Source organism: Xenopus tropicalis, chromosome 8, assembly GCF_000004195.4.
Source record: "Xenopus tropicalis strain Nigerian chromosome 8, UCB_Xtro_10.0, whole genome shotgun sequence".
Lineage (NCBI taxonomy): Eukaryota > Metazoa > Chordata > Amphibia > Anura > Pipidae > Xenopus > Xenopus tropicalis.
In genome coordinates, this window is record NC_030684.2 from 82,264,603 (window position 1) to 82,289,588 (window position 24,986).

Genomic DNA, 24,986 nt, shown 5'->3' on the forward strand with positions numbered 1-24,986 from the left:
ACTGCACAATTACAGCGTAATTATAATACATTTTTCCTTCAACTGTAATCAAAATTCTGGGTGAAATGTTTTTAAAAAAAATAAAAATAGAAAGCCTTTCTTTTTTGAGTTTCTTTCAGTTGAAAAAAATAAGTTTACTGAACAAAGTTGTACTGTGTATTTAAACCATGATTCTGCTTTATACAATAAGAAATATGTATCGGTAACCCACTTTTCCTAAGGTTGTGTCCTGGTTCTCTTCTTAAAGGAAAACCCCAAGGATGAATACTTAACTAACGGATAGTTTATATTATGTTAAGTGACCTATTAAAGAATCTTTTTCGCTTCATAATTATGGTAGCACAAATTACAGACCCACGGAGCAGCCATGTTTGTTCCCCTCTTCCGGGTTTTAATTTAAATGCCTCACAAGTGAATAAACATGCCCAATCGAAAACCTGCAACGCCCCTTCTGCATTTAGCTGGTGTGTGACAAGCTCAGCTCCGTTGTCTATGTGTAATGGGGAGGGGGAAGGGAGAGCCCTTAGAAGCAGGTATGGGAAAGCCATTTAAATTCTTTGTGCGAAGAGCAGAAAGGGGGGCAGCCCTTTGAAGCAGGCAGGCAATGGAAAGATCAAGCCTGCCTGCTATCTAGTTCACAATGCGAGGAGCGAGGGAGGGAGGGGGAACTCTTTGAAGCAAACAGCAAGCTGAATCCTCCCAGTTTATGACGTAGTCCTTTTGACAGATTGAGAAGCTACAGTCGGGCTGCCAGACAGGCGGGGTCAGGATCTTCAGTAGGATTTATGTAGAGAAACAGAACTTTTAGGAAAAAACAGTCAGCATGACCTATAGGTAGGTTTGGAAGTAGGTTCGGAAGTAGGTTCATATTTTCAAAAGAAATTTTTTGATATCAGTATCACTTTAATTGTTAAAATGGCAATATTCTATTTAGGAATACCCTATAGCAAATACTACTAAAGTATATTTTTATGAAAATGATTATTTAGATAAAGCAGAGTTTTACATATGAGCCTGTTTATGCAATATATTTTTTATTGAGACCTACATTGTTTGGGGGTATAGTTTTTCGTTAACATTTGCCACCAGTTCTCCGTTATGTAGGGGTGTCCAAAAGTTCTGTAGTTGGTTTGTTTTTAGGAAATCTCCTCCTCTCATTTGGCTTTCAGTATCATCTCTATGTTGATAATATCCAACTAAATTTATCAACCCCTTCATTACCCTCTGAAATTGAGACTCAGATTTCTAACTGCCTCTTGGCTATCTCCCCCTGGATGAATTAATGCAGTCTCCTAGTAAACCTAGCAAAATTGAACTGATCATCTTTGCACCTAAACCTGGTCTTACTGCCCACTTTACAATTACTGCTGATGGCAGATTTAATTAAACCTGTCAGTGTACAGATACTTTGAGGGTTTTTGACTCTTCTTTATTTGATCATGGTAACACCAAAGTCAAAACCTGTCACTCTTCCTTATGAAATATTGCCAAAATACATTCATTCGCTCTTTACTGTATTTAACCCATACATCAAAAAATAACTAACAATGCCCTTCTCATGGCTTTCAAGGCTCTTTATCTACACCCCACTCTTGTGTCTCCATACATTCTTGGCTGCAGTGTTCAGCCAAGTTCTGTTTGTGCCCCAGTCCTGGCACTCAGCCATTATAATCCCCTATTTGTGTCTGTAAATAACCCACTCATAACCTCTTTGGGGCGGAGACCTCTTCCTCTGAAGTCTAAGGCCTTAATCTTGAATGTGATTCTATTTATTTTCTATTATTCTATTAATACATGTCTGTTAAAACGAAAGTATCTAAGTTTCTATTTGTCAATCCAGCATCCTAAAAAGTATTTTTTGACAACAAACATCATATAAGGAAGGTTTTATTCTATAGTCCTGTAAAGAGCTATGAATGACAACTGAACCAGTTTTTTGTTCATCCTAAACTGACTGATCTGTTGTAGACTATGTAACCTGTGTTTTTTCCCCTATTTGACTTGAATAGCTATAAAGCAGCATATTTATATAAACTATAGTTGTCTCTCTGAAGCAGTTTCATTTGTCTGTTGTCTGACTGCAGGCTTGCCATAAACTTCTTATCACTTGGCACACTAAGGGGCGTATTTATTATGCTGTGTAAAACTAATTCGCCGAAAAAACGGAGTAAGATCGCCATCTGAACGCCGGATATTACGCCATTATTTTCCATAAGTTCCGGTGGAAGAAAAACGCGTAAAATAATTACGCCGATTTTACGCCATTTTTACACGGCGAAGCCTGGCGATGTGTGGCGAATTTTCTCGCCGTTTTTTACACAGCATAATAAATATTCCCCTAAATTTATAATCCCATAGCAACAAGCCAGGAAAGGGCTTGGCCTGATGTTTAAAGGGTATGATATAATAACACTGGGTCTGTAACCATCCAAAGAGGGCTGTAAATGGCACTGTCTACAGCACCTGCTTTCATATTTTAGCTTTTACAGACATACAGCACTACTAAGCAAATTTCTACTAGAAAATGTAAGGTTATAGTGACCCTTTAAGATATTTTCAGCTAGCAGCCAGAACAAGAACAGATGCTCAGATGAAGAGAGAGTAAAACAGAATCTCTTAGAATGGAAGCCAGTTTCAGGTCCAGGGACTCCAGGTCAAGCAGCCAACAGGCACACAGTGAAATGAAAGAATGGTAGGGTTGATAGATAATGGTAAAATTGTACGAGAGGATATATTATGTTAAACTTTAAAAAATTTAAAAAAAAAATGACATAAGGGGAGTCTGTTTATTGAGCACATATGACCAAGTTTAATTAGTCAGCAAAATTGGTGGTCCATGCCTTAGGCAAAAACACATATGCCAACAAATGGCATTTTAAAAGTTTACATATATTTGACAGTGTACAAACATGCTTTTTTTAGAGTAGCGATATAAGTGGTGCTGTCCCTTAAACACTGGGTAAATGTTTTGTATTTCTTCCTGTTGACTTTAAACCCTTAACTAAAAAAAACAGCAGCAATAATTTTTACCTTTCGTTTACCTCTGCTTGCTGTGCAAGCACAACCTCCACTAAGCATTCCTATCACTCAAATCCCACATACACCTTTGCTTTTGCCTCATATAACTTCTCTCTCTGTAACAGGTCTCCTTGCAGCAAACATACTGTCTCTAGGATTTTCTTTCATCATTTGCAATTACCTAGCAGAGCTTCTCTTTGTAAACACCTTCTACTCATTCATTCCTCCATTGCCACTTATTTTGCTGACCTAAAAGAATGTATTCTGATAACTGTTTTGCTGGGATTAGTCTGATCACAGAAAGCTCAGTTTTTCTTCACATAACTGGCATAAAAGTTGACCATCTGAGACAGACAACAAGATCGAGCTGCCTGCTCCGGTACTCCACAAACAATACTGTGTTAAGGTTTACAGACCAAAGATGTCTCCCTCTCCACCCTTGCTACAGGTTGTGAGTCCAATACTGATTATACGCTGAAAGTGACTGGAGAACAAAATAAGAAAACATTGATCTTAATATGGGGCCATGCACAGTGATCTGTGTATTCCAGTCATTATAAGACCACGCGCAATACAGAGAGCTAAAACATCTGTGGTGAAAAATAAAGTTATGCAGTGTCCACAAGCTGAGCGGAGAATTGTGCACAATGAGGGGGTTTGTCACTAGCACTGTGCTGACCATTTACAGTGGCTTCATTATAAACTTCATGTTACCCTTCACTCTCACCATAAACAGCTTTTTTTCTCCGTTCCTTTGCTGCAAAAAAACTTTCATTCACTTAAAAGTTAAGAGAGACAAATGCTGAAGTAGAATTTAAAAAAAATGTAGTATCCTCCAGTGTGGAGTGTGCTAGCGGGGCATGGCTTAACCTTAAGGCACAGAAACAGCTCTTCATCGACCTGAAAGAATCCACATGCTGCTCACATGGCTATATGATTAAACACATTTAATTGTGTGTGAGTAGACTGTCAAAAGGAGGCTTCCATGGAGTATCACATTGGTGTCCCAGAGGAAGAACGACAGGCTTCTGTACCCAAGAAGCACCAGGATTCTGCATCAGAATCCTCCCTGGAGGTCTCAGCATTGCCCGCAGATGGAGGAGAACTCTTCCAATACAAGGCCAACTGCAACAAGAATAAACAATAGTTGTAATTGGTTTTCAATAATACTTCACAGCAACATAAGAGGTGATACTATTTTACTTTATAATAATATACAGACATATTAACAAACACTGAGTACATTTGTACACTTTAAGGTTACCAGATTTTCAGAGCAACATCTGGCACGCATCAAAAAATAAGCCATGCCCATTTGGTTCCTGCCCCTGACAAACCACTCCCCATTTAACAAACACACCCTCAGTGAAAGCAAAGTTGCAATCCTGACTGTAATTTAAAACCAGATTGGGGGGTACGCATTGAGCCTTGGAAGCAGCTGAAGTAGGGGTTGGATATTGGACTGGAGAATCTGCCTAGGGTTGCAGAAGCTTCAATCCCACAGCTCTGTTTAGTATTTTAGAAGTGCACGACTATTAACCAAAATAGCTTCTTTCAGATCACAAGTGTTAGGGCAGGCAGGTTTAAATAACAGGGACTTTAAAAGTTAAGGCAAGCATAAGAGGTAATTTCTCTGGGCAGTTCCCGAAACGAGGCTGATACCCGTAAAACAGGGACAGATGGGAACCTTAGTGTACTTGGGATATTTTAAAGGTGCACTAATCATTTTTTTTTTAAATTGTTTTTGTTAAAACTTTAAAATAACATAGGGCAGACCGAGCATGATACACACAGGCAGCATGGGGCAGAAGGAGCATAGCACACACAGGCAGGGTAGGGCAGGCAGAGTATGGCACACACAGGCAGCACAGGGCAGGCAGAGTAGGGCACACACAGGCAGGGTAGGGCAGGCAGAGTACTGCCTGTGTGTGCCATACTCTGCCTGACCCACAGGGGAGGAGGTGGCGGCACGTGGATTTAAGTTTATCTCTTAATATAATTCTTTCTCATATGAATTATGGTTAATATCCCTGCAGTGAGCACCAACCATTAAATTAGGCATGGTCTTAAAAAGTCTTGTGATAATAGGGGTGTGGTTTAAAAAAGGGGAGTGGTCAAAAATGGCTTCCATTAGCAGCCCTTGACTATGTATATTCAAGTTTAAGACACCTGGAGAGTACACATGTTCTCAGTGATGTGTACTCTCAATAAACTTTCACTGCTTCACTGAGAACATGTGTACTCTCCAGGTGTCTTAAACTTGAATTTGAAATGTATACAGCCAACACGGGGACTGCTACCTGTTGAGGAGTACTTACTGAATACACTGGGAGCTACGACAGGACTTCTTTCTATACTTGACTATGTATAGTAGAGAAATTCCGGCCCTCAGCACCACAGAAGTTGGACAGCACTGCCCTATAAAATCCCTCCATTTCTCCCTCCCTAAGCCTCTCTGCTGCCTGATTACCTCTTATAAGGACAGGCTCCACCTATTCTTCTGGCCAGCCTGCCCATTTCCCCACCCCATGGTGTCATCACATCACGCCCCAAACGACTGGCATCAAAAAGGGTGGCAACCCAAGCAACTGCTAACTCACAGATACCTTCCTATTTACTTAAATGGGAAACTTTTGCCTAGGCATTCAAAATAAAATGATTTGTGTTAAATCTTGGATAAACAATGGATCACAATGCGCCTAAAAACAAGCAATATTATTTAAACACAAAAACATTGTTCACAATTACAAATACTTTTGTAAAAGTTTTATGGATGGTAGATAAATATATAAGAACCTGATGTTTTAAGTTATTTTTCATAGCTTTTCTGCTAACTAAAGAACATTGTAAAACAAGTGGATAACTCATTCCCTGTTGTAATATTTCAAAAATACAGACCTTAAACACTTTACCTATATGTTAGCTATATATCAGTGTTCCATATAAGGATAAATAACATGGTCTAAAGCTTGCTATATACAGGCCAACACTGCAACTCTTTACGGATTCTGCAGCTTACTGGTTTCTGCGTGAGGCCAAAATGATGGCTGCCCAACTGTTATCTGACTGGAGGCTTGGTCACATATCGATCTTGAAGTTTTGAAAATCCTGTGGCCCAGGGACTAATGATTAGATCAGCCTCATTTGCTCCATCCACTCATTTTGGGCTCATTTGTGAGCAAAGTTAAGTACAGTGTGCAATAATTTAAAACACAAGTTGCCATGTTTTTAAGCCACAATGTATGTTTCCCCCCTAAATTCCAGTATCATTGTGACCTTAAAGGGGCCTGAAAAATTGTGGCCAATCACTTAAAACTCACACACATGCATGTGTGCTTCAATGTGAATTGGACACAATTTCTCTGAAATTCTTTGGGGTTAGGTTGTCTTCAATTCTAGAGCTCAAAATGAGAAAATTTACATTTGCACCTGATTTTTAGGCACAAGACACCGAAAACAACTTTGCAGACATGCAAGGAGCAGCTTTAGACAAAAATACCCTTAAGGAATGGAATATGTTCTTGCAAAAAACTTCAGCAACCTTGGAGTGACCACAACAGTGCTCTGCAGTGGTAAATTAGCCCAGTACCCACTAATGAAATATACTTCTCAAAATCTTTGCGACAGGCAAAGCAAAGGGACATTTTGTTTGTACTCCTTGTGTCCCATATGTTTTTTTTTTTATCTTCTCACAGACGGGCTGAAGGGATATTGCACAAGCTTATTAGTGAGTGATCTGACAATGGAACCCTGTAATAAATAACCTTTCCACTCAGCACGTTATTGATTATACAGATTAAAAAATATCCTATCATTTATTCAAGTTGATTCAAATATTTAATCATCAAATATTAACTATGGTAATGTTTCCATGTGGTGTGTATGAATGGTACATTGTATTTATGGTATTCCTTACATACCCATATGGCCCAAGTAGTCTGCTTTTTTGTTTCTAATTATTCATCTGCCCAGAGTTCACATACCTTCTAAGCACACTACAGAGTCATTTAAAGAATAATGGGCTGGCAAAACATGGATCACCTGATAATACCAAGAAAATCATTTGTGAAATGTAAATACAGACCTGTTTTTGGAGCTGATGTATTGCTTCCCCATGCTTATTTACAACTTGGTTCATCTGAGAAAAGACAAAAGAGGTACTGCCCAATATAAAAGTATGTAAGCTACAGTTACACAAAACTAAGAGTGAAGGGTGTATTCTGGAGACAAGTCTGTATCCTTAAAGCTTTAACACATGCATTGGAAGCAATTTTCTTCTGATAATGAATGCAAGCAAAACTAAGTACCAAAAGTATGGTGCTCCATGTGGTCTCCCAGTTCACAGGTTCTTTTTATGGTCTGAGCCAAAACAAAAAGACCCAAAACCTCTACAATGCCTTGGGGTTAACATTTGTATTTATTCTACCTGTAACTATCCCAGAGAAAATCTGTTTTTACTGTAATTATACTGATATCCTTCAAAGGATAACAGAGGTAAACAATATACTGAAATATTAAGCTGTAAGAACATGAGGCCAGGTGAGACTGTTAATAGCTTGCAGCATGTGTGTATTGTTTGCATTTGGGGAGTACAGTCACAAATGCTGTCAGAATGAAACACAGCTGAGTGGATTTTTAGATGCAGGGAATGGAATAGTAGACAGAGGTAGTAGGGAACTATAGCTATCACAAAGTGCTTTGAGTTTTAGTTCCATAAAAATGAACTGAAACTGAAATTATATGAAAAATCTGTACAATTGAAAGGGGGGGGGAAGTTTTTCAACTGTATTAAAAAATAAAACAAGGTTTCTGACTATAAAAAGCTTTATGAACAAAGTTCCAAAGACACAGCAATTCTATAAGCTACAGATTATCACTTCATCTTGACCCACAATCAAATACTATTATACAAATAGTACCGCTTTTTGTTCAGCAGATCTTAAGTTTGGAATGCCAACAGCTATCTAGTAGCTAGGGTCCAATATACCCTACCAACCAAAAGTGGTGTGAGAAATAAGTGTGGTGAAAGATAAGCAACAATAACATCACCTCAGAGAAATAATCTTTAACTGCAGGGGTCAGTGACCCACATTTAAAAGCTGAAGACTAATTGGAAAGTTCCTATGAACAGGACAAACTATATCATACTAAATATTAACTGAACTAAACCTTTAGATCACTGGCACACATGATGTTTTGTTGTCCGCACCCCTTCAGCATTGGCAATATTGTAATTGCTGATGGGAAAACATATGCAAAACCTCTGCTGCCCGTGGTAGCCAAATGTTCCTTGCAAGGCAATTTTCTGTCTTCTACGTGATGTATATATTTGAACTTTTTGATGCTTGCGCTAAAGGAAGTTAAGTGCAGGTAACACAACATCCCCTGTGGCATTACCCTTAAACACACAATAGGTGTTCTCAGGGAAATGAACAAAATAAAGTTACTTTTTTCAGCCTTCCTCTGAAACAATTTTAAAGATCACCTTTAAAGCTGTGAAAGACAGATTATATGCCACGTGACAAATCTCCCTTGTCGCGGGAGACTAATCTCCCCGAAATGCCATCCCACCAGCGAGAATGTAAATGCCGGTAAATCGCCGGTGGGATGGCATACGTGGCGCTGCGATTTGCAGAAGTTGCAGGAGTTGCCTTGAGAGGAAACTTCTGTGACTTCAGCAAATCACGGCGCTGTGTATGCTATCCCACCGGCGATTTACATTCTAGCCGGTGGAGATTAGTCGCCCGCGACAAGGGAGATTTGTCGCTCAGCCCGTCTGTAACAGCCCTTACTGTAAAAAAGGACACATACCTGCATGGCTGACTGGAGCTTGGCATTTAGTTCCTGGACTTCCAGTGCCAAACGTGAGTTCTCCCTACACAGTAATTCTTGCTCACTCCTATAGGTGGACACAACGTCTTGCAGCTTTCGCACCTCCTCCTGTAGAGTGCTGCATGTGCAAGCTTGAAATGAAGGCTTCTGAATGTAGGATAAATATTATTAGTACAGGACAGTCATTTTAGTGTGTAAGAGCTTCTCTATATATTTCTACATACCTCTAGAGCATTAGGAGTCTCTTTCACATCCTGCAATGATGTGGTCCCATTTTGTGAGGACTCCATGCTAACAAAGTTTGGTGTATCTGGCATTGGAATGAACTCTGCTTCCTCCAGCTCCTGCAATATAGAGGGACACTGAGAAGTTATGGTGCACGGGCTGCAGATGTAAAGTTTTCTTATGTTTATTGTTCCCTACACTATGTACACCTGCTAAACCAAACTGCAGCCTTCTAGAATCTTGTTACCTGTCGGAGCCAGCTGGGGCATGAGCTGCTTTCCATGTTTTCAGTTGTATTAAATGGACCTGTTTCAGGCTCAGCTTCTATGGTACCACGAAATCCTCTACTGGGATCGGAGGTCAGAGATTCACGTTCACTATCCTCCTCTCTACTTCCAGAACCCGATGAGCAGCTTTGTGCGACTGTGGAGAAAGGGTATATTATAATTAGCTCAATGACTGGAGTTCTACTATCCTTTACATTATAAATTACAGGCAGCTCCAACTCCCAGATGCACAAGCAAACAAACACTCAATAAGCAGCCAAATAATTGCCGAACAATCAAAGAAACACACAAAAATTGTCTATTCCCATAACCCCTGCTGCATCCTAGAAACTCACGGGTCCCAATGGATAATCCACTGCTATTTGAACGAATTGTTTTGGAGTTCAGTACTTTCTCTGTAAGCAAAATGGTATAGAGAAGTTAACAAACATAAAAATTCAAAACACAGAAAGAAATCGCCAGTTCTAGTAACAATAAAAAGTCATTATATGTACACAAAAAAAAAGAGAAACTTGCCAGTGCACAGTTTGCCTTTAGAGAAAATGTGGTGTCAGCCTTTAGAACAAGGGAATACTTAGAAGTTAATGTTAATGAGCTGGGGCTTCAAAGCTCCCTGCTTCCTCACTAGAGCTCCTGCATTAAGCATAAGTGCAACATGGTCATACTACTTAGTCACACTGTTTGCTGGGGGACTTGATTTTAAAGGAGAAGGAAAGACCCCCAAACATCATTACACCTATGTGAAGGAATCCATAGCCCTGTGTGAATCGCTATGTTTTGTTTTTTTTACCCCACATGCCTTACTTCTCAAGTAATCCCCTTCTGAAAAAAAGTGACATCTTCTTGGCACCATCTTTTACCCAATGGGATCATCAAGACAGCCAAATGTTCCCAATGCATATGCACATTCCTAATCTCTCTGTGTCTTCAGATATTACTACAGCTGGCAGACAAAACAGACCAAGCATGCATTGTGATCTTGGTCTGGGAAGAATCATTCAGTGGCATTACCCAAGTATTTGAAAACATTGTGTTTTATTACTAGCTGCAGGGAAAACATATACTGGTAAGAGTCTATACATTACTTATTAGGAGGTCTGTCTAATGACAATATATCACTTAGAGGCGTTCCTTGTCCATTAAAAGCACTACAGACTTGGACTTAGAATGCGAATAGGCAGTGAAGAACTCACAGACAATGAGGGGCCTTGATGTGGCACATGATCGTACATATATTTTTGCCAAAGTGTGGTACTAATGCCTAATTTTTTTTTATAAAAAAACATTTCTAAAAGCAAATCATGTGCTGGCAATGACAATTCAAAAGACCACCAAACAACAGTATTTCTTTTTTAATGTCAGCTGAACTGCAGATCTTTTACTAACTTCCTTGTCTAGTGTGAAGCCCCACCCCCTTATACTTTCTGAACCCTCCTTTTCTCTCTGACTGTGATGACATCAAAGAGGTGTCGACTATGCATGCCTGATTGAGTTTAATTGGAGCAGAGGCAGTGAGTAAGCCCAGTTGGCAGTTTGACAGTTCAGCTGCTTGTAATTGAGAAACAAAGTAAATCTACCCCTCATGCAGGAAGAAATGTATGTAATTCTGGGGATTGTTTAGAGTAGGGTAATTTCAAAATAAAAGACAATTATCCTTTAAGAAAATCATTTGAAAAATGTATTGAACTAAACATAAAAAACTAATGTAGACAATAAAAACACATGGTATAATGAGTGGGGAAGTAGGGGGGATCAGTAGTAAGCAGCATAACAAAATCAAGAAACATTTGGTCCTATTTAGTACATCAGACTCTAAACTAAGCAAATCCAGACATTTATATGCCTGGGTTCAAGGGAGTAAAGAGGTAGATTAATGTCCAAATAGTAAAAAACCTTATAAAGATCTTGCACTCACTGTACAGAAACCTCTTATCGCAAAACATAACTTGATTGTGATGAATGTATAATGTAAAATGCATTAACTGCAGCCAGTCAGATTATACTATCAAAATCAAAAGTGTCTCCAAGGTGGCTAATGGTGGAGGGGTAGCAGTTTTAATATTATTTTTATTGATATAATGTAAATGTAATCTACAAACGGAATTAGAAACACTAAGAAAAAAAACTCTGAAGCAGTTGTGACATTGACATGATTTTTCAGTTTCTTTTTTTTTTTTTTTTTATATATTTATATATACAGGTATAGGACCCATTATCCAGAATGCTCGGGACCAAGTGTATTCCGGATAAGGGGTCTTTCCGTAATTTGGATCTTAATACCTTAAGTCTGCTAAAAATTCAATAAACCATTAATTAAACCCAATAGGATTGTTTTGCATCCAATAAGGATTAATTATATTTTAGTTGGAATCAATTACAAGGTTCTGTTTTATTTCTACATAGAAAAAGGAAATCAGTTTTAAAATTCTGAATTATTTGATTAAAATGGAGTCTATGGGAGACGGGCATTCCGTAATTCGGAGCTTTCTGGATATCGGGTTTCCGGATAAGGGGTCCGATACCTGTATATATATATATATATATATATATTCCATGTGTAATAAGTATTCCTCTGATTTAAACACTATAGATATTCCAAATATTTATGAAAGAGATTATTTAGCACTTGGATTCTGCTGAATTTAAATCCTGCTGAAAAAGGCTCATATTCCACCAAATTCCAAATGGAATCCAGGATTCTGTGCATCCCTACTTATGGCATATGTTGCAGAGAATCAACCAATACATGTACATGTGAAAGTAATTAAACTACACTAATGCATGCCCAGTTCTGCTGGTGAATTTAACATATGTATTCTGTGCTATAGATACTAAGTCCATTTGTTTTAAAACACTTACAAGCTTTGCATCATATTATTTTTCTAGCAAATTTTCAACTCACCTACAATCAGGATTGTGTGCCAGCCACGACAGGAGAGGTCAGTGACATGATGTAGGGACCCAAATATCGGACGGGGCCATGAGGTGCAGATATCAGAGCCTTGTGGGCGTTCATTTGGGGTCATTGCTAGGCGTCCATTTCCACCATTTCCCCAAGCAAAGATGTGATTATCTAGAACAATAAAAAATAAAAGTAATCAGTTCCATTGTCTCTATCCCAGCGAGATTTTTTTTTCCTGCAAATCAGCCAATAAATGGTGATGTACAAGCACATTATGAAAAAGGCAAATCATTGTGGTTTTGTCCCACAATATAAAATATTTCCCTACTCACCAGCTGTAGCTGCAATTGTAAACTCATCCCCGCAAGACACTCTAATTACTTGTTTGCCACCTAAAGGTCCTCCAAGAAGATTGATTCCAAGATGCTTCCGGTAATCTCCTACTCCCAGTTGTCCACACTTATTTGAACCAAAAGTCAAAAGTCGCCCACGCTCTAGATGGACGCAAAGTAATCGTGATTTAGGGAAAGGCTTTTTAAAAGTGAAACATAGCTCAGTCTCCTGTGAAGTTTATGCAGTCAACTAATAAAAATTGTGCATGAATATCAATTAGACCTACTGAGAAACAATAGCAGCATTTGGACCTACTGGAAATTACCAACATTTAGAATTGTAGTATTTTTATGCAAATATTCCACCTAGTGAAAACTGGTGATAGGTGGTTCCCCCGTGTTTTGAAATACAGGTATCAGACCCCTTATCCGGAAACCCGTTATCCAGAAAGCTCCGAATTACGGAAAGGCTGTCTCCCATAGACTCCATTTTAATCAAATAATTCAGAATTTTAAAACTGATTTCCTTTTTCTATGTAGAAATAAAACAGTACCTTGTAATTGATCCCAACTAAGATATAAATAATCCTTATTGGATGCAAAACAATCCTATTGGGTTTAATTAATGTTTTATTGATTTTTTAGTGGACTTAAGGTATTAAGATCCAAATTACGGAAAGACCCCTTATCCGGAATACCCTTGGTCCCGAGCATTCTGGATAATGGGTCCTATACCTGTACTATATTATACCAATTTTATGTTCGTCTTTCCTTGAGACCTTTGGGTGCTGGTTTATTTCAGATTCAGTGTGCAAAAGTAGACTTGCTAGCCCACATATTTTCCAAATGTATAACATATGCCTGAAGGACCTAAATATGTATCTGTCACCCTATCAGCGACTAGTATACCTGTATACCATGTGCTATATCTCAACAGGTTAGGGTAGAGACACTTCGAGCAAGTTATATAATCCCTTTTTAGATTATAAACAACCACTAATATGCAGAAACACTGTAGTGTAAAATACGCATTATTGTTAGTAGTATTAACCAACACTCTTGTGCTTCTCTACACTGAAGCAGAAGTAGTATTAAGTCTTCAGTAAAAGTTTGTTTAACTAAAAATATCTAGATGCAGATCATGTAAAAATTCACTTGAGGTATTTATGTTGTCTTTTGCCTTGTTTATTTTAATTTCAATAAAAAATGGATCAAGAAGATACCAATTTCTGTATATGACCCACCGTCAATGGCTGCTGTGTGAGTCCTTCCAGGGGAAATACTGCGAATCTTATAAAAAGACAACTGTTTGGCAAGTGTCAGGGAGGTTGTGTATGGGACCTCTTGGAAGGCCTATAGGACAAAGAGAAATGGCATTTTACTATTCACAAGGGAGTGATTTAAAAAACAAAAAAGAAAAAACCTTTAAAAAAATGATGAATACTTACTTCATGGTTAATTATCCCTGCTGTATACTGGTTCAGACCCAGCTTATTGTGCTCATTAAGGCCACAGGCAAGGACTTTACCTGTGAGAGTCAATAGGAAACTTCCATCTGAACCACAACAAACATTCACAATACAGAGGTCTCGCTGCACCTCTACCTGCCAAAAAGAGAGCAGGGATACTGAGTAAAGACAAACATAAAAAATCAGAAAACAGGAAGTGAAAAAAATAATGCAAGACAAAACTAAAAAAGAAAAATAGAAGACTGTATCTTGAAAAGATGAGAACCTTCTGAGGAGAATAGACGTCATCTTCTGAGTCCAATCCTAAGCGTCCTGTACAAAATATGAGTGCAAATATTAAAATTAGGTTTTACCCATGTAAAAGGTTATATAGAAAACTGTAATATTTTACTCACCATACTCCCCACAACCCCAGGAGTAAACACACTTGCTTCGTGTCAGTGCAATAATGTGGCTATCCCCACAGGAGACCTGCTCTACTGGCTCATTTAAAAAGAAATCCACCAAGAGCGGCTCAAGGACTTCAGCACCTGCAGACTGATTTACACCAAGACAGCCATAATAATCTGAGCCAAATGAATATAGTTGTCCCTCATCTGGTAAAGAAAAATCATTATATTCTTTGAATTTCTGTAATCCCCAAATTTATGTATATCTGAAGTGAAATTAATACTATTAGCAATGTAAAAACAAATACTTCCCTTTGTAGTTTACCTCACAGTTCTAAGTAAAACTGCAAGTGGAGCAGAGATCAGCCTGAAAATGAATGCTTTCTAGGCATGCACCAAAGCCACTATTTTCAGATTCGGGCAAACCCCAAATCCTTTGTGAAAGATTTGTGCGAATACCGAATCATATGCATATTCAAATTAAGATAAGGAAAGGCCAAAGAGAACCACGTGAAAAATTTTCAACTTGCGTGTTTATGTGACAAAAAGTCCCATAATTTTAAGGATTCGGCCAGGAGTGTGGATTTGCCCAAATCTGAATCCTGCTGAAAAAGGCCAGATCTTGGCCGAATCCCAAACAGAATCCTGCATTTGGTGCATCCCTAATGCTTTTGCAATTTTCAGCCTAACCTTTGCTATGTATAGCTGAAAAAGACAATTTGCTTTTAGCCTAAAACCAACTCCACCCCCCCCAAAAAAATTACATTTAATTATCATATATTAATATTAATGATTCCAGACCTGCACTATAATGTCAGTGCAGAGGCATAATTTTTTCCAGGTATTGGATAACTATATCTAAAAGTATATACATTTTAATCTTTTGTACTTATTTAGCTTTTCACTCTGACCTGAAATGCATACGGTGAAATCACTTCCACAACTGACTTGCTGTACTGACTTTCCTTGAAGTTTTTCCACATGTTTTGGTTGACGGTAGGAGGCACGGTCTCCGTGTCCCAACTGTCCATGTAGTTTTGATCCTCCCTGCATGTTCTGAATTTTAAAAAAATTTAAAAAAAATGTGTTTAAATGTGTATATCGTATATTAGAATTAATGTAGCTGAAATGACAGCATACAAAACCCATATCAGGTACCTTCCTCTTCAGTGAAGTCCCTGGAAGTCCCCTTCCTTTGCAATCCTAACAAAGACCCACCACCGTACACCACCTGTACCTCCCATGAAGTTCCCAGTACCAAGAATTTCTTCCTTCATTTAGCACTCACCACCCAAGTGTAAAGCTCTTTTTCCACGGTCACTACAGCAAAATGAGCATCTCCAGCACAGACCTGCCGTGCTCGGCATCCACCCTTGAAAACATCCAGCTTCTGAGGAGTGGTCTTTCCACCTCCCCATACATACACCTCACTGCTCCTTGATGTAACGACAGCGATAGGGGCTTCTGTAACTGTACCCGTCCTGGGAAGCATTATGAATGGAAGAAAGACCCAAAAGGTGACAAAACACAAAATAAAAAAAAAATGGAATGGTCACAGAGTGGGGTGAAGGTGTCTTAAAAACAGTTTAGAGATTTAAATGATTACAGGAAGGGAGTGTTAAGAACTTACAATACACACCACAACAATCAAAACAAAAAGGTGAAGAGAAAACATTCAAAGAAAGAAAGAATAGGATGCCAAAAGTGAAAATGGTGCCAAGGAGATAAGAAACAGGGCAGTCATGTGACTACAAAATGCAGTGAATGGGTACATTCCCAGAAATGTTACATATCAGGCAGTGATAAAAATAAAACTGGATGATTGGATGGCACACAAAATAAAGCAAAACGTTTAACAGATATACAAACACGTAAGTAAAACAGTTCACCAAAATGTGCAATGTATATGATACAACCTTACTATTGCCTGTCCTAAAACTATTTTTTAATATTGAGGTGAAAGTCAATTAATAGAGTATTTTGTATTGTTTACACTGAGTTTGCTGGTTCAACTTTCCTACTCACAAAAGGCATTAATCATTGACCAACAGAATTATCAATATAAAATAGTAACCATACGCTTGTCAATAGAGGTAGCCATCAAAATGGCACAGTACTACTGTATAAATAGGGGCAGATTTATCAAAATGTGAGTTCAAAGCTTAATACATAAAAACTCCCCCATATTCTATTCATTCCTATGGGATTTTTAGAAGCATGTTTATCAAATGGCGAACTCGAACTTTCACTCATTGATACACTTCTAAATATCCCATAGGAATGAATAGAACATGGATGAGTTTTTATGTATTAAGCTCTAAACTCACATTTTGATAAATCTGCCCCATAATGTCACTTTTTCATGCATCATGTGCAACCCGTAAACCCCTCTGTAAAGGGTGGACAATCACAGAAATAATACTCCAAATTACTGAAGAAAGAGTAATTTATTCATGCCACAACCCAGGTTCCAGGCTTTATACCATCCCTTCATCAAGCACCAATACATTCTCACTCACTATAAGCATGTTTTGATTATTACCTGGGCTTCTTATTGGATCGATTCAGCATAGATACTTTTTCCTCCATGTCTCTATTTAAAAAGAATATTTTAAGTTTAGTGAACCCTTAAAACAAACACAATACATGTATTTACTGTTCTGGATGCTGAGAGCTTGGAAATAATGCTATACTGCAGATTCCCAGCCTCAGTTTCATAACTGAAGATGCTGAAAATGCTATTTGCTAACCTTAAAGAATGAAAGAATGTTATATTAAGGTGAATTATAATTTAGATTACACATACTGGGAACGCATGGTAAAATAAAATGCATGGTAAATAAAAGATATTGAGACTATTGATTAAAAACAAAACACACTTGATCTATAAGTACCTTCTCCTCCAGCTCAATATTGGCATTTTCAGAATCTCATCTGCTGTTGGGCGCTTCTCTGGGTCCTATAATATTAAACAGCTAAAAATCAAAATACATACCTTTTAACACATTTACCATACACAATACACAATACAAGTGTGGAATATGTACCCCTCTAGATATGGAAGTCATCCCACATTTGTACCATCAAGTATTTATTAAGAACTACTACAGGTATGGGATCAGTTATATGGAAGCCAGTTATCCAGAAAGCTCCGAATTATGACCAGCCTGTCTCCCATAGACTGCATTTTAATCAAATAATTCAGATTTTTAAAATGTATTTCCTTTTACTCTGTAAAAATAAACCAGTACATTGTAATTGATCCCAACTAAGGTATAATTACTCCTTATTGGAGGCAAAACAATCCTATTGGGTTTAATTGACGTTTTATTGTTTTTTTTTCATGGGTCGACAGATTGTTTTGTATGTCTTCATCACTTAATTCAGTCCACGAAGCATAGTTCCACTCAGAGTCACCAGCAGGGATGGACAGGCGTGGCAATCGTCCTAAGCCTGGTGGGTTTTGGGTCATAAGGGGGGCCTGGCCATGCTGCATTTACATGGATTAGCTGGCCCCCCCCTAAGACCCAAAACACACCAGTGCAGCACTGCAGGGCCCCCACTTAAGTTATAAGAGATGTGGGAGGTTTAAAGTCCAAAACTAAGGGTCATATTTATCAAAATGTGAAATCAGAGCTCACAACTGAAAAATTCACCTACTCTATTTATTCCTGTGGGATTTTTAGAAGTGTATTTATCAGTGGATGAAAGTTGGATTTCACTATTTGATAAATACACTTCTAAAAATCCCATAGGCATCAACAGAAAGTGGGTGAAGTTTTTTGTGGTGAGCTGTTCTCACATCTCACCAAATATACATTAAAAAATTCAAACCATTTTTATAAAAACCTTTAACCCCCCCCCCCCCCCCCCCCCCCCTCACTACACTAGCTCTGATTACTGATCACAGGGCCCTGACCATCAATGTGTGTTTTGGTTTTCAACCTGAATTATGTTGTAAGGGCCCCCATGATTTCTGATGGCAGCCCTGGTTACAGTACATGTAAAAGTTTAGACAGAACCACTTTATAGCTACCACAAACATCCTTCTACCATGGATATTTACTTTGGCATTCTGCAAATGCAACCCATCACTTACCTGTTCCAGGCAAGCATGCACCACTTCGATCAAATCTTGGGAGTACACACTGTTGTCCAGGCCCATTGCCCAGTTTCCTTGCACTATCTTTACACACAGATTCAAAGGGTTCTGAAGAGATTTAGAGTGACATATTATGTAAATGAAAGTAAAGCTAGTACATCAAATGTCAGATCATTAACATAGAAAGATTTAAATTTGTCTTTAGAAAACAGAATGTAGTGATGAAGCCAAGAGGAACAGTGATCATCTTACCGTGGCATCAAATGTACGAGTCAGAGTCAGAAGCTCGTAAAGAACACATCCCACTGCCCAGATGTCTGATTTGAAACTGTATTTCACGCCTTGACATAGCTCAGGAGACATGTAATATAAAGTGCCAACACACTACAACATGAAAGAGAGAAAAGGTAATGCAACACAAAGAGCTTGAAGACTGTATTACCAAGAAGAATGGTTGAACAGTAAGCACATAAGGGTTTAGAACTACAAACCTGATTCCAAAAAAGTTGGGACACTAAACAAATTGTGAATAAAAACTGAACGCAATGATGTGGAGGTGCCAACTTCTAATATTTTATTCAGAATAGAACATAAATCACGGAACAAAAGTTTAAACTGAGAAAATGTACCATTTTAAGGGAAAAATATGTTGATTTAGAATTTCATGGTGTCAACAAATCCCAAAAAAGTTGGGACAAGTAGCAATAAGAGGCTGGAAAAAGTAAATTTGAGCATAACGAAGAGCTGGAAGACCAAATAACACTAATTAAGTCAATTGGCAACATGATTGGGTATAAAAAGAGCTTCTCAGAGTTGCAGTGTCTCTCAGGAGCCAAGATGGGTAGAGGATCACCAATTCCCACAATGTTGCGCAGAAAGATAGTGGAGCAATATCAGAAAGGTGTTACCCAGCGAAAAATTGCAAAGATTTTGCATCTATCATCATCAACTGTGCATAACATCATTCGAAGATTCAGAGAATCTGGAACAATCTCTGTGCGTAAGGGTCAAGGCCGTAAAACCATACTGGATGCCCGTGATCTCCGGGCCCTTAAAAGACACTGCACCACAAACAGGAATGCTACTGTAAAGGAAATCACAGAATGGGCTCAGGAATACTTCCAAAAAACAATTTTCAGTGAACACAATCCACCGTGCCATCCGCCGTTGCCAGCTGAAACTCTACAGTGCAAAGAAGAAGCCATTTCTAAGCAAGATCCACAAGCTCAGGTGTTTTCACTGGGCCAGGGATCATTTAAAATGGAGTGTGGCAAAATGGAAGACTGTTCTGTGGTCAGACGAGTCATGATTCGAAGTTCTTTTTGGAAATCTGGGACGCCATGTCATCCGGACCAAAGAGGACAAGGACAACCCAAGTTGTTATCAACGCTCAGTTCAGAAGCCTGCATCTCTGATGGTATGGGGTTGCATGAGTGCGTGTGGCATGGGCAGCTTGCATGTCTGGAAAGGCAGCATCAATGCAGAAAAATATATTCAGGTTCTAGAACAACATATGCTCCCATCCAGACATCATCTCTTTCAGGGAAGACCCTGCATTTTTCAACAAGATAATGCCAGACCATATTCTGCATCAATCACAACATCATGGCTGCGTAGGAGAAGGATTCGGGTACTGAAATGGCCAGTCTGCAGTCCAGATCTTTCACCTATAGAGAACATTTGGTGCATCATAAAGAGGAAGGTGCGACAAAGAAGGCCCAAGACGATTGAACAGTTAGAGGCCTGTATTAGACAAGAATGGGAGAGCATTGCTATTCCTAAACTTGAGAAACTGGTCTCCTCGGTCCCCAGACGTCTGTTGAGTGTTGTAAGAAGAAGGAGAGATGCCACACAGAGGTGAAAATGGCCTTGTCCCAACTTTTTTGGGATTTGTTGACACCATGAAATTCTGAATCAACATATTTTTCCCTTAAAATAGTACATTTTCTCAGTTTAAACTTTTGTTCCGTGATTTATGTTCTATTCTGAATAAAATATTAGAAGTTGGCACCTCCACATCATTGCATTCAGTTTTTATTCACAATTTGTTTAGTGTCCCAACTTTTTTGGAATCCGGTTTGTTCATAGATATGCAAAAGTAGACTTGCACAAAGCAATTAATGCTCACACAAAGTGATGAGTGAGCAGGTAAATGTCTCACCGTTTCAGCCATGGAATATTCAGAGCTGAGCTGTTTGGCCAAGCCATAATCTCCAAGTTTTATTAGATTTGCCTTGGTCAGAAAGATGTTCAGTGTTTTAATATCTCTATGGACACACAATAAAACATGTTTCAGCAAAACAATGCTACCTGTATGTATGTATATATGTATGTATATCTTTATTTATAAAGCGCTACTTATGTACGCAGCGCTGTACAGTAGAATTCATTAATACAAAACAAGGGGTTAAAGATAATGGAATTATAAACATGAAATACAATGGCAGATTGAGCGCAGTACATTCATACCTGTGTAGTATCCCTGCTCTGTGGATACAGCTCACGGCTGACACAATCTGGAACAGATACCAAAGAACCATCTAAAAAGAAACAACACTTTTATCAGTGAGTACGTCATTATTGATGGGTAACTTGGGGGGCAGATGTTGATGGGATGGGTGGTTGTGGGCTGGATGTCCTGGAAGCGACTAATTGACTGATATACTTGAAATAGTGGGCCGAGTGATAGAACAGGTAAGATCTTCACTGTGCCCATTTCTATTTCTCTGATGCAACATGTGGTATCTGATACTTAGGGTATCCTCAATACCACCATTACCATCATCTCCTCCCCAACTTGAACTACCCTAAAGACATTGTTGGCATAGGAACACCAGTACTATTGTCCTGCCTCTTCCCTAGAGTTTTAATCTTTTTCTTTTTTTTGCTTTTGACATACGTTATTTTAATGAAGTATTGAAAGCTAAGTTTTATTTTATTTTGTCATATATCTGATGTGGCAGAAGTGAGTGGTGCAAGCTGTAGATCATTCGGGGTCTTCCACACTAGTATAATTTTCTATATTGACTTTGATCCTGTAAACTCTCTGCAATTTACTTTGGCCATTCTACAGGTGGGAGGTGCTACCTATAGTATTTATTTGATGTCTGAACAAATAACCAGTTTGTACTGTAGAAAATGTGCCAAGCAAACCAAGTTTCCTTATGAATTTAAGTTGTACAGTTTATCAGTTGCTACACTGATAATAAAGACCCAGTTACAAAGAAACATATAGGAAGACAGTGTGAAACATTTGCACTTGACTCAAAGTTTCAGCTGTGGTACACTTACCTCTTCTTGGAAAAGCTGGGCCTTCTGACGGACAATTTTGTCAAACAGGTTACCACCTGCAGGAGAATCGACAAAAAGGCAATTTTTAGTAAAAACCATTAATTACCAATGGCAGGGTTACAAAGGAAAGGATTGTGGAGCAGAACACTACAAAGATGCAATTGTATGCCAAATCCTTTGATTTTTATACCCCCCCCCCCCCCACCATTTGGTTCAGATTGCTAAACAATGAATCTTAGACAAAAAGTATTCAGTATTCTGATCTCGATTCAGTTGAAAATCTGTGGCTCTCTTTGCAAATGGCACAAATGTTATTTGACATACGCCTCTTTTGAGAAGTGTGCAAGTTGGTACATACTTTACCCAGATCTACAATATATTAAAATGTGTAGATTGATTGCCCTTGAAAACATTATATTTTGGTTTGTATTTTATCTTAAGATTCTTTTTCTAACATAAAACAACGTCACATTAAAAGCTAATTTTAATGTTTCAGCACATGATCTCAATGTAGGATTTATTTTTTAGTAATATTACAGATTACTACAAGGGTTTGAATAATTTTTCAAGACACTGCATAAGGTATCATTTAGGCTTATGGCAGCAAAGTTGCAAAGCAAAGAAAGCCAAGTCGGCAAATCACACACTTTTCAGTGGCGTAGAACCAAAGTACAATGACCTCTGCAAGGGAGAAAGTGCTTTCAATTTAGGCAGCCTTATAAGTTATGGGCCATCTTTGATCTGGTTCTGAAGACTCTTACCATTGCAGTATTCCAGCTCGATAAGCAAGGTGTTGCTGTCCAGGAAATGGTTGTAATATGCAATAATATTATCATGTTGCAACAGAGATAAGATGACAATTTCATTTAGAGCATCACGACGTTCCTTCTCAGAGAGCCGGGCAAGGCCAACTTCTTTCCAAACAACAAGGGAATCATCCTAAAAAAAAAAAGGTTAATAGACAGAAGCAAGCTAAATGTCAGATCTTATATAAAATAGCTATATTTCCACATCTCATATTCTATTTATAATTACATAGATCTCTTCTCCATGTTATGCCCTCCTGCCCTGGCAGAATACACATTACTCCTCATGCAACTATCATTTTGCCTCTGCATTTCGCTCCTCCTTTAGTCAAAGACCCAGATTGGTGTTCCCCTTTCACTGGTAGTATAGAAAAAAACATTATACCAGAGCAACAATTATGTCACTTCTTCTGTATAATTTGGTTTTAAAAAAACTTTATAAAACCTTCACACTCAATATATTTTGTGATACATACCAATGTTCACACTACTTAATCAACTGGCCTGAAAGGCCATCGCCTGGATTTCAAGTGATTAGAACACGTGGATAACAAAACTGTAATAATCCATATAATGACTACACACAGTTTCCACTGAATATTATAAACAGGAACTCCGGGTTCCAAAGCACAATTTGTTGAGCCCCACACAACACAGAAACCCCTACTATACCCATCACCGTAATTTGTTTCTTCAAAAAGTATGAATACAATTTTTATATGCTGCAAAAACTTTCTGCATCATCTGAAATCCTAGCAGGGAGAAGGGACTAAAACACTGATGTTACAAATTGTAACCACTTCTCCACAGCTTACAGACAGCATGCAGGAACTACATAACTCACAATGCATTGCATTGTGATTTTCCTTTCCTCATCTAACTAAGCACATAAATAATGGAACTATTATATGAGCTCCTTTGCTCTTATTATATGAGCTTGCTTTCCAGCAAGGAAACGACTAGTTATTGGGTCCCAAAACTTTGGGAACAAGACATATTTTTAACATATTGGAGCCACTTATCAGTCAAACCCCACAAGGCCTCTTATAGTTCCTAAGCCCCCGACAGTTGCACAGCCTGTTTCCTATATAGTTACATGCCTGCTTTTCAGTAAAATGATTTTGTGAGGTTTGAATCCATCAAGTTTAACCTTTTGTCCCAGAAAAACCTACCTACTTACCTGCTGGATGATTGTTTGTGTAGGGCACAAAAGATGCATAGGCTAATATGTTGGTCCTGCGCACTTGTGTTTATGGGGAGGGGGGGGGGGGCCCAAATAAATAGTTTGTACATTGCCCCTGTGCTTATTTATTTACAGATAATCTCAAAACTCTGCATGGCGCAACTTGTGTCCATCGAATGAAAACATAATTCTCAGAAACATTCCAATATACACTGGTTAACAAAATTTTGTTTTATTAGATTTGTAACAGTAACCATTAATGAAATCAATCTGTCGATCTACAATTCTCTACTCTTCTTTGCACTGACACATGGGCTCATACCAAGTCACTCACTTCCAGGCAAGACTTCATTTTAAAAATGCTTTGCATATGCTGTATTTAACCAAAGGAGGAGAATAACAAGTGTGCAAGGCATTGTGGGAATTAGACATTTGGTAAAAGGCAAAGGACAGACAAGACTGCAATTTCATTTAAAATGACTTTAATATCTGAATACCTTTTATTAATATATATAGCAATGTTGCTTAGAATTACAGTTGCAACACATATAAATATTATTTTACGTCAACATTCCCTATAATGCACTTTGCAAGCTAATAAACAAACAAAACTGATATTTTCAGATTATCTCTATGTTGTCTATTCAGTCATAGACATGGGCGCTTGAAGATACTTAGCTACATTTTTCATTCCTGCCACATGCATTTGCACACGCACAGTGCAATACAAAACAGTGTAAAACTGCAATACAGCCATAGATTACTACTTCACTGTAACTGTCGCTTGGCACTCTATAGCAAACTGGCACATCCCCAAAACGCAGACTGTCAGATGATCACTCCCAGACGCAGGCCATTTCTATGCAGCACACATATACACGTTACCCTCCTGATATCAAGCCCACCTCAGTGCGCCGGTACAAAGTGGCCTCCCCATAAGCCCCATGCCCCAGGACCCGGATGGGGATGTAGTGCAGCTCCTCCTGCTCAGGTCCGCAGCTTCGCACCGAATCGCCAAAGTCCGAGTTGATGGAGTCGCAGTGCCGGTCATACCGGCCGAGGGCGGACATGGCGAAGTCACCGTCTGCTCCCCGATTCCATGTTGGTGCCCCTTGACCTGGAAGTGCGGAGTTAAAATGCGCTCAAACTT

The 24,986-nt window shown here is 38.6% G+C and overlaps 1 protein-coding gene across 3 annotated transcripts; it reads right to left on the bottom strand.

The window, feature by feature from the left end:
- Positions 1–2,772: 2,772 nt before the first annotated feature.
- nek9 (NIMA-related kinase 9) lies at positions 2,773–24,986 on the bottom strand. Of its 3 annotated transcripts, none has more exons than XM_012968120.3 (23): positions 24,742–24,986; positions 22,609–22,786; positions 21,848–21,903; positions 21,026–21,096; positions 20,718–20,823; positions 18,809–18,940; positions 18,554–18,664; positions 17,349–17,413; positions 16,997–17,047; positions 15,743–15,935; positions 15,366–15,510; positions 14,461–14,661; positions 14,331–14,377; positions 14,045–14,200; positions 13,841–13,949; positions 12,597–12,758; positions 12,265–12,435; positions 9,698–9,757; positions 9,323–9,498; positions 9,075–9,194; positions 8,830–8,994; positions 7,103–7,156; positions 2,773–4,143 (listed from the first exon to the last, which is right to left on the bottom strand). In XM_012968120.3, exons 1-23 carry the CDS (start codon positions 24,904–24,906, stop codon positions 4,012–4,014), a joined length of 2,826 nt encoding a protein of 941 aa, XP_012823574.1. In that variant the 5' UTR covers positions 24,907–24,986; the 3' UTR covers positions 2,773–4,011. The 3 variants fall into 3 exon arrangements, with proteins under 3 accessions (XP_012823574.1, XP_012823572.1, NP_001135671.1); XM_012968118.3 differs by having other exon boundaries at positions 8,830–8,997; positions 24,742–24,985; NM_001142199.1 differs by lacking the exon at positions 7,103–7,156 and having other exon boundaries at positions 2,786–4,143; positions 8,830–8,997; positions 24,742–24,917.

Excerpts from the sequence above, each read along its gene's own strand:
- nek9 (XM_012968118.3), bottom strand. The coding sequence starts at position 24,906 with ATGTCCGCCCTCGGCCGGTATGACCGGCACTGCGACTCCATCAACTCG. Across the intron at positions 14,378-14,460 it reads CTGGGGTTGTGGGGAGTATG|GACGCTTAGGATTGGACTCA; the intron begins GTGAGTAAAATA and ends TATTTTGTACAG. Across the intron at positions 14,201-14,330 it reads ACGTCTATTCTCCTCAGAAG|GTAGAGGTGCAGCGAGACCT; the intron begins GTTCTCATCTTT and ends TCTTTTTGGCAG.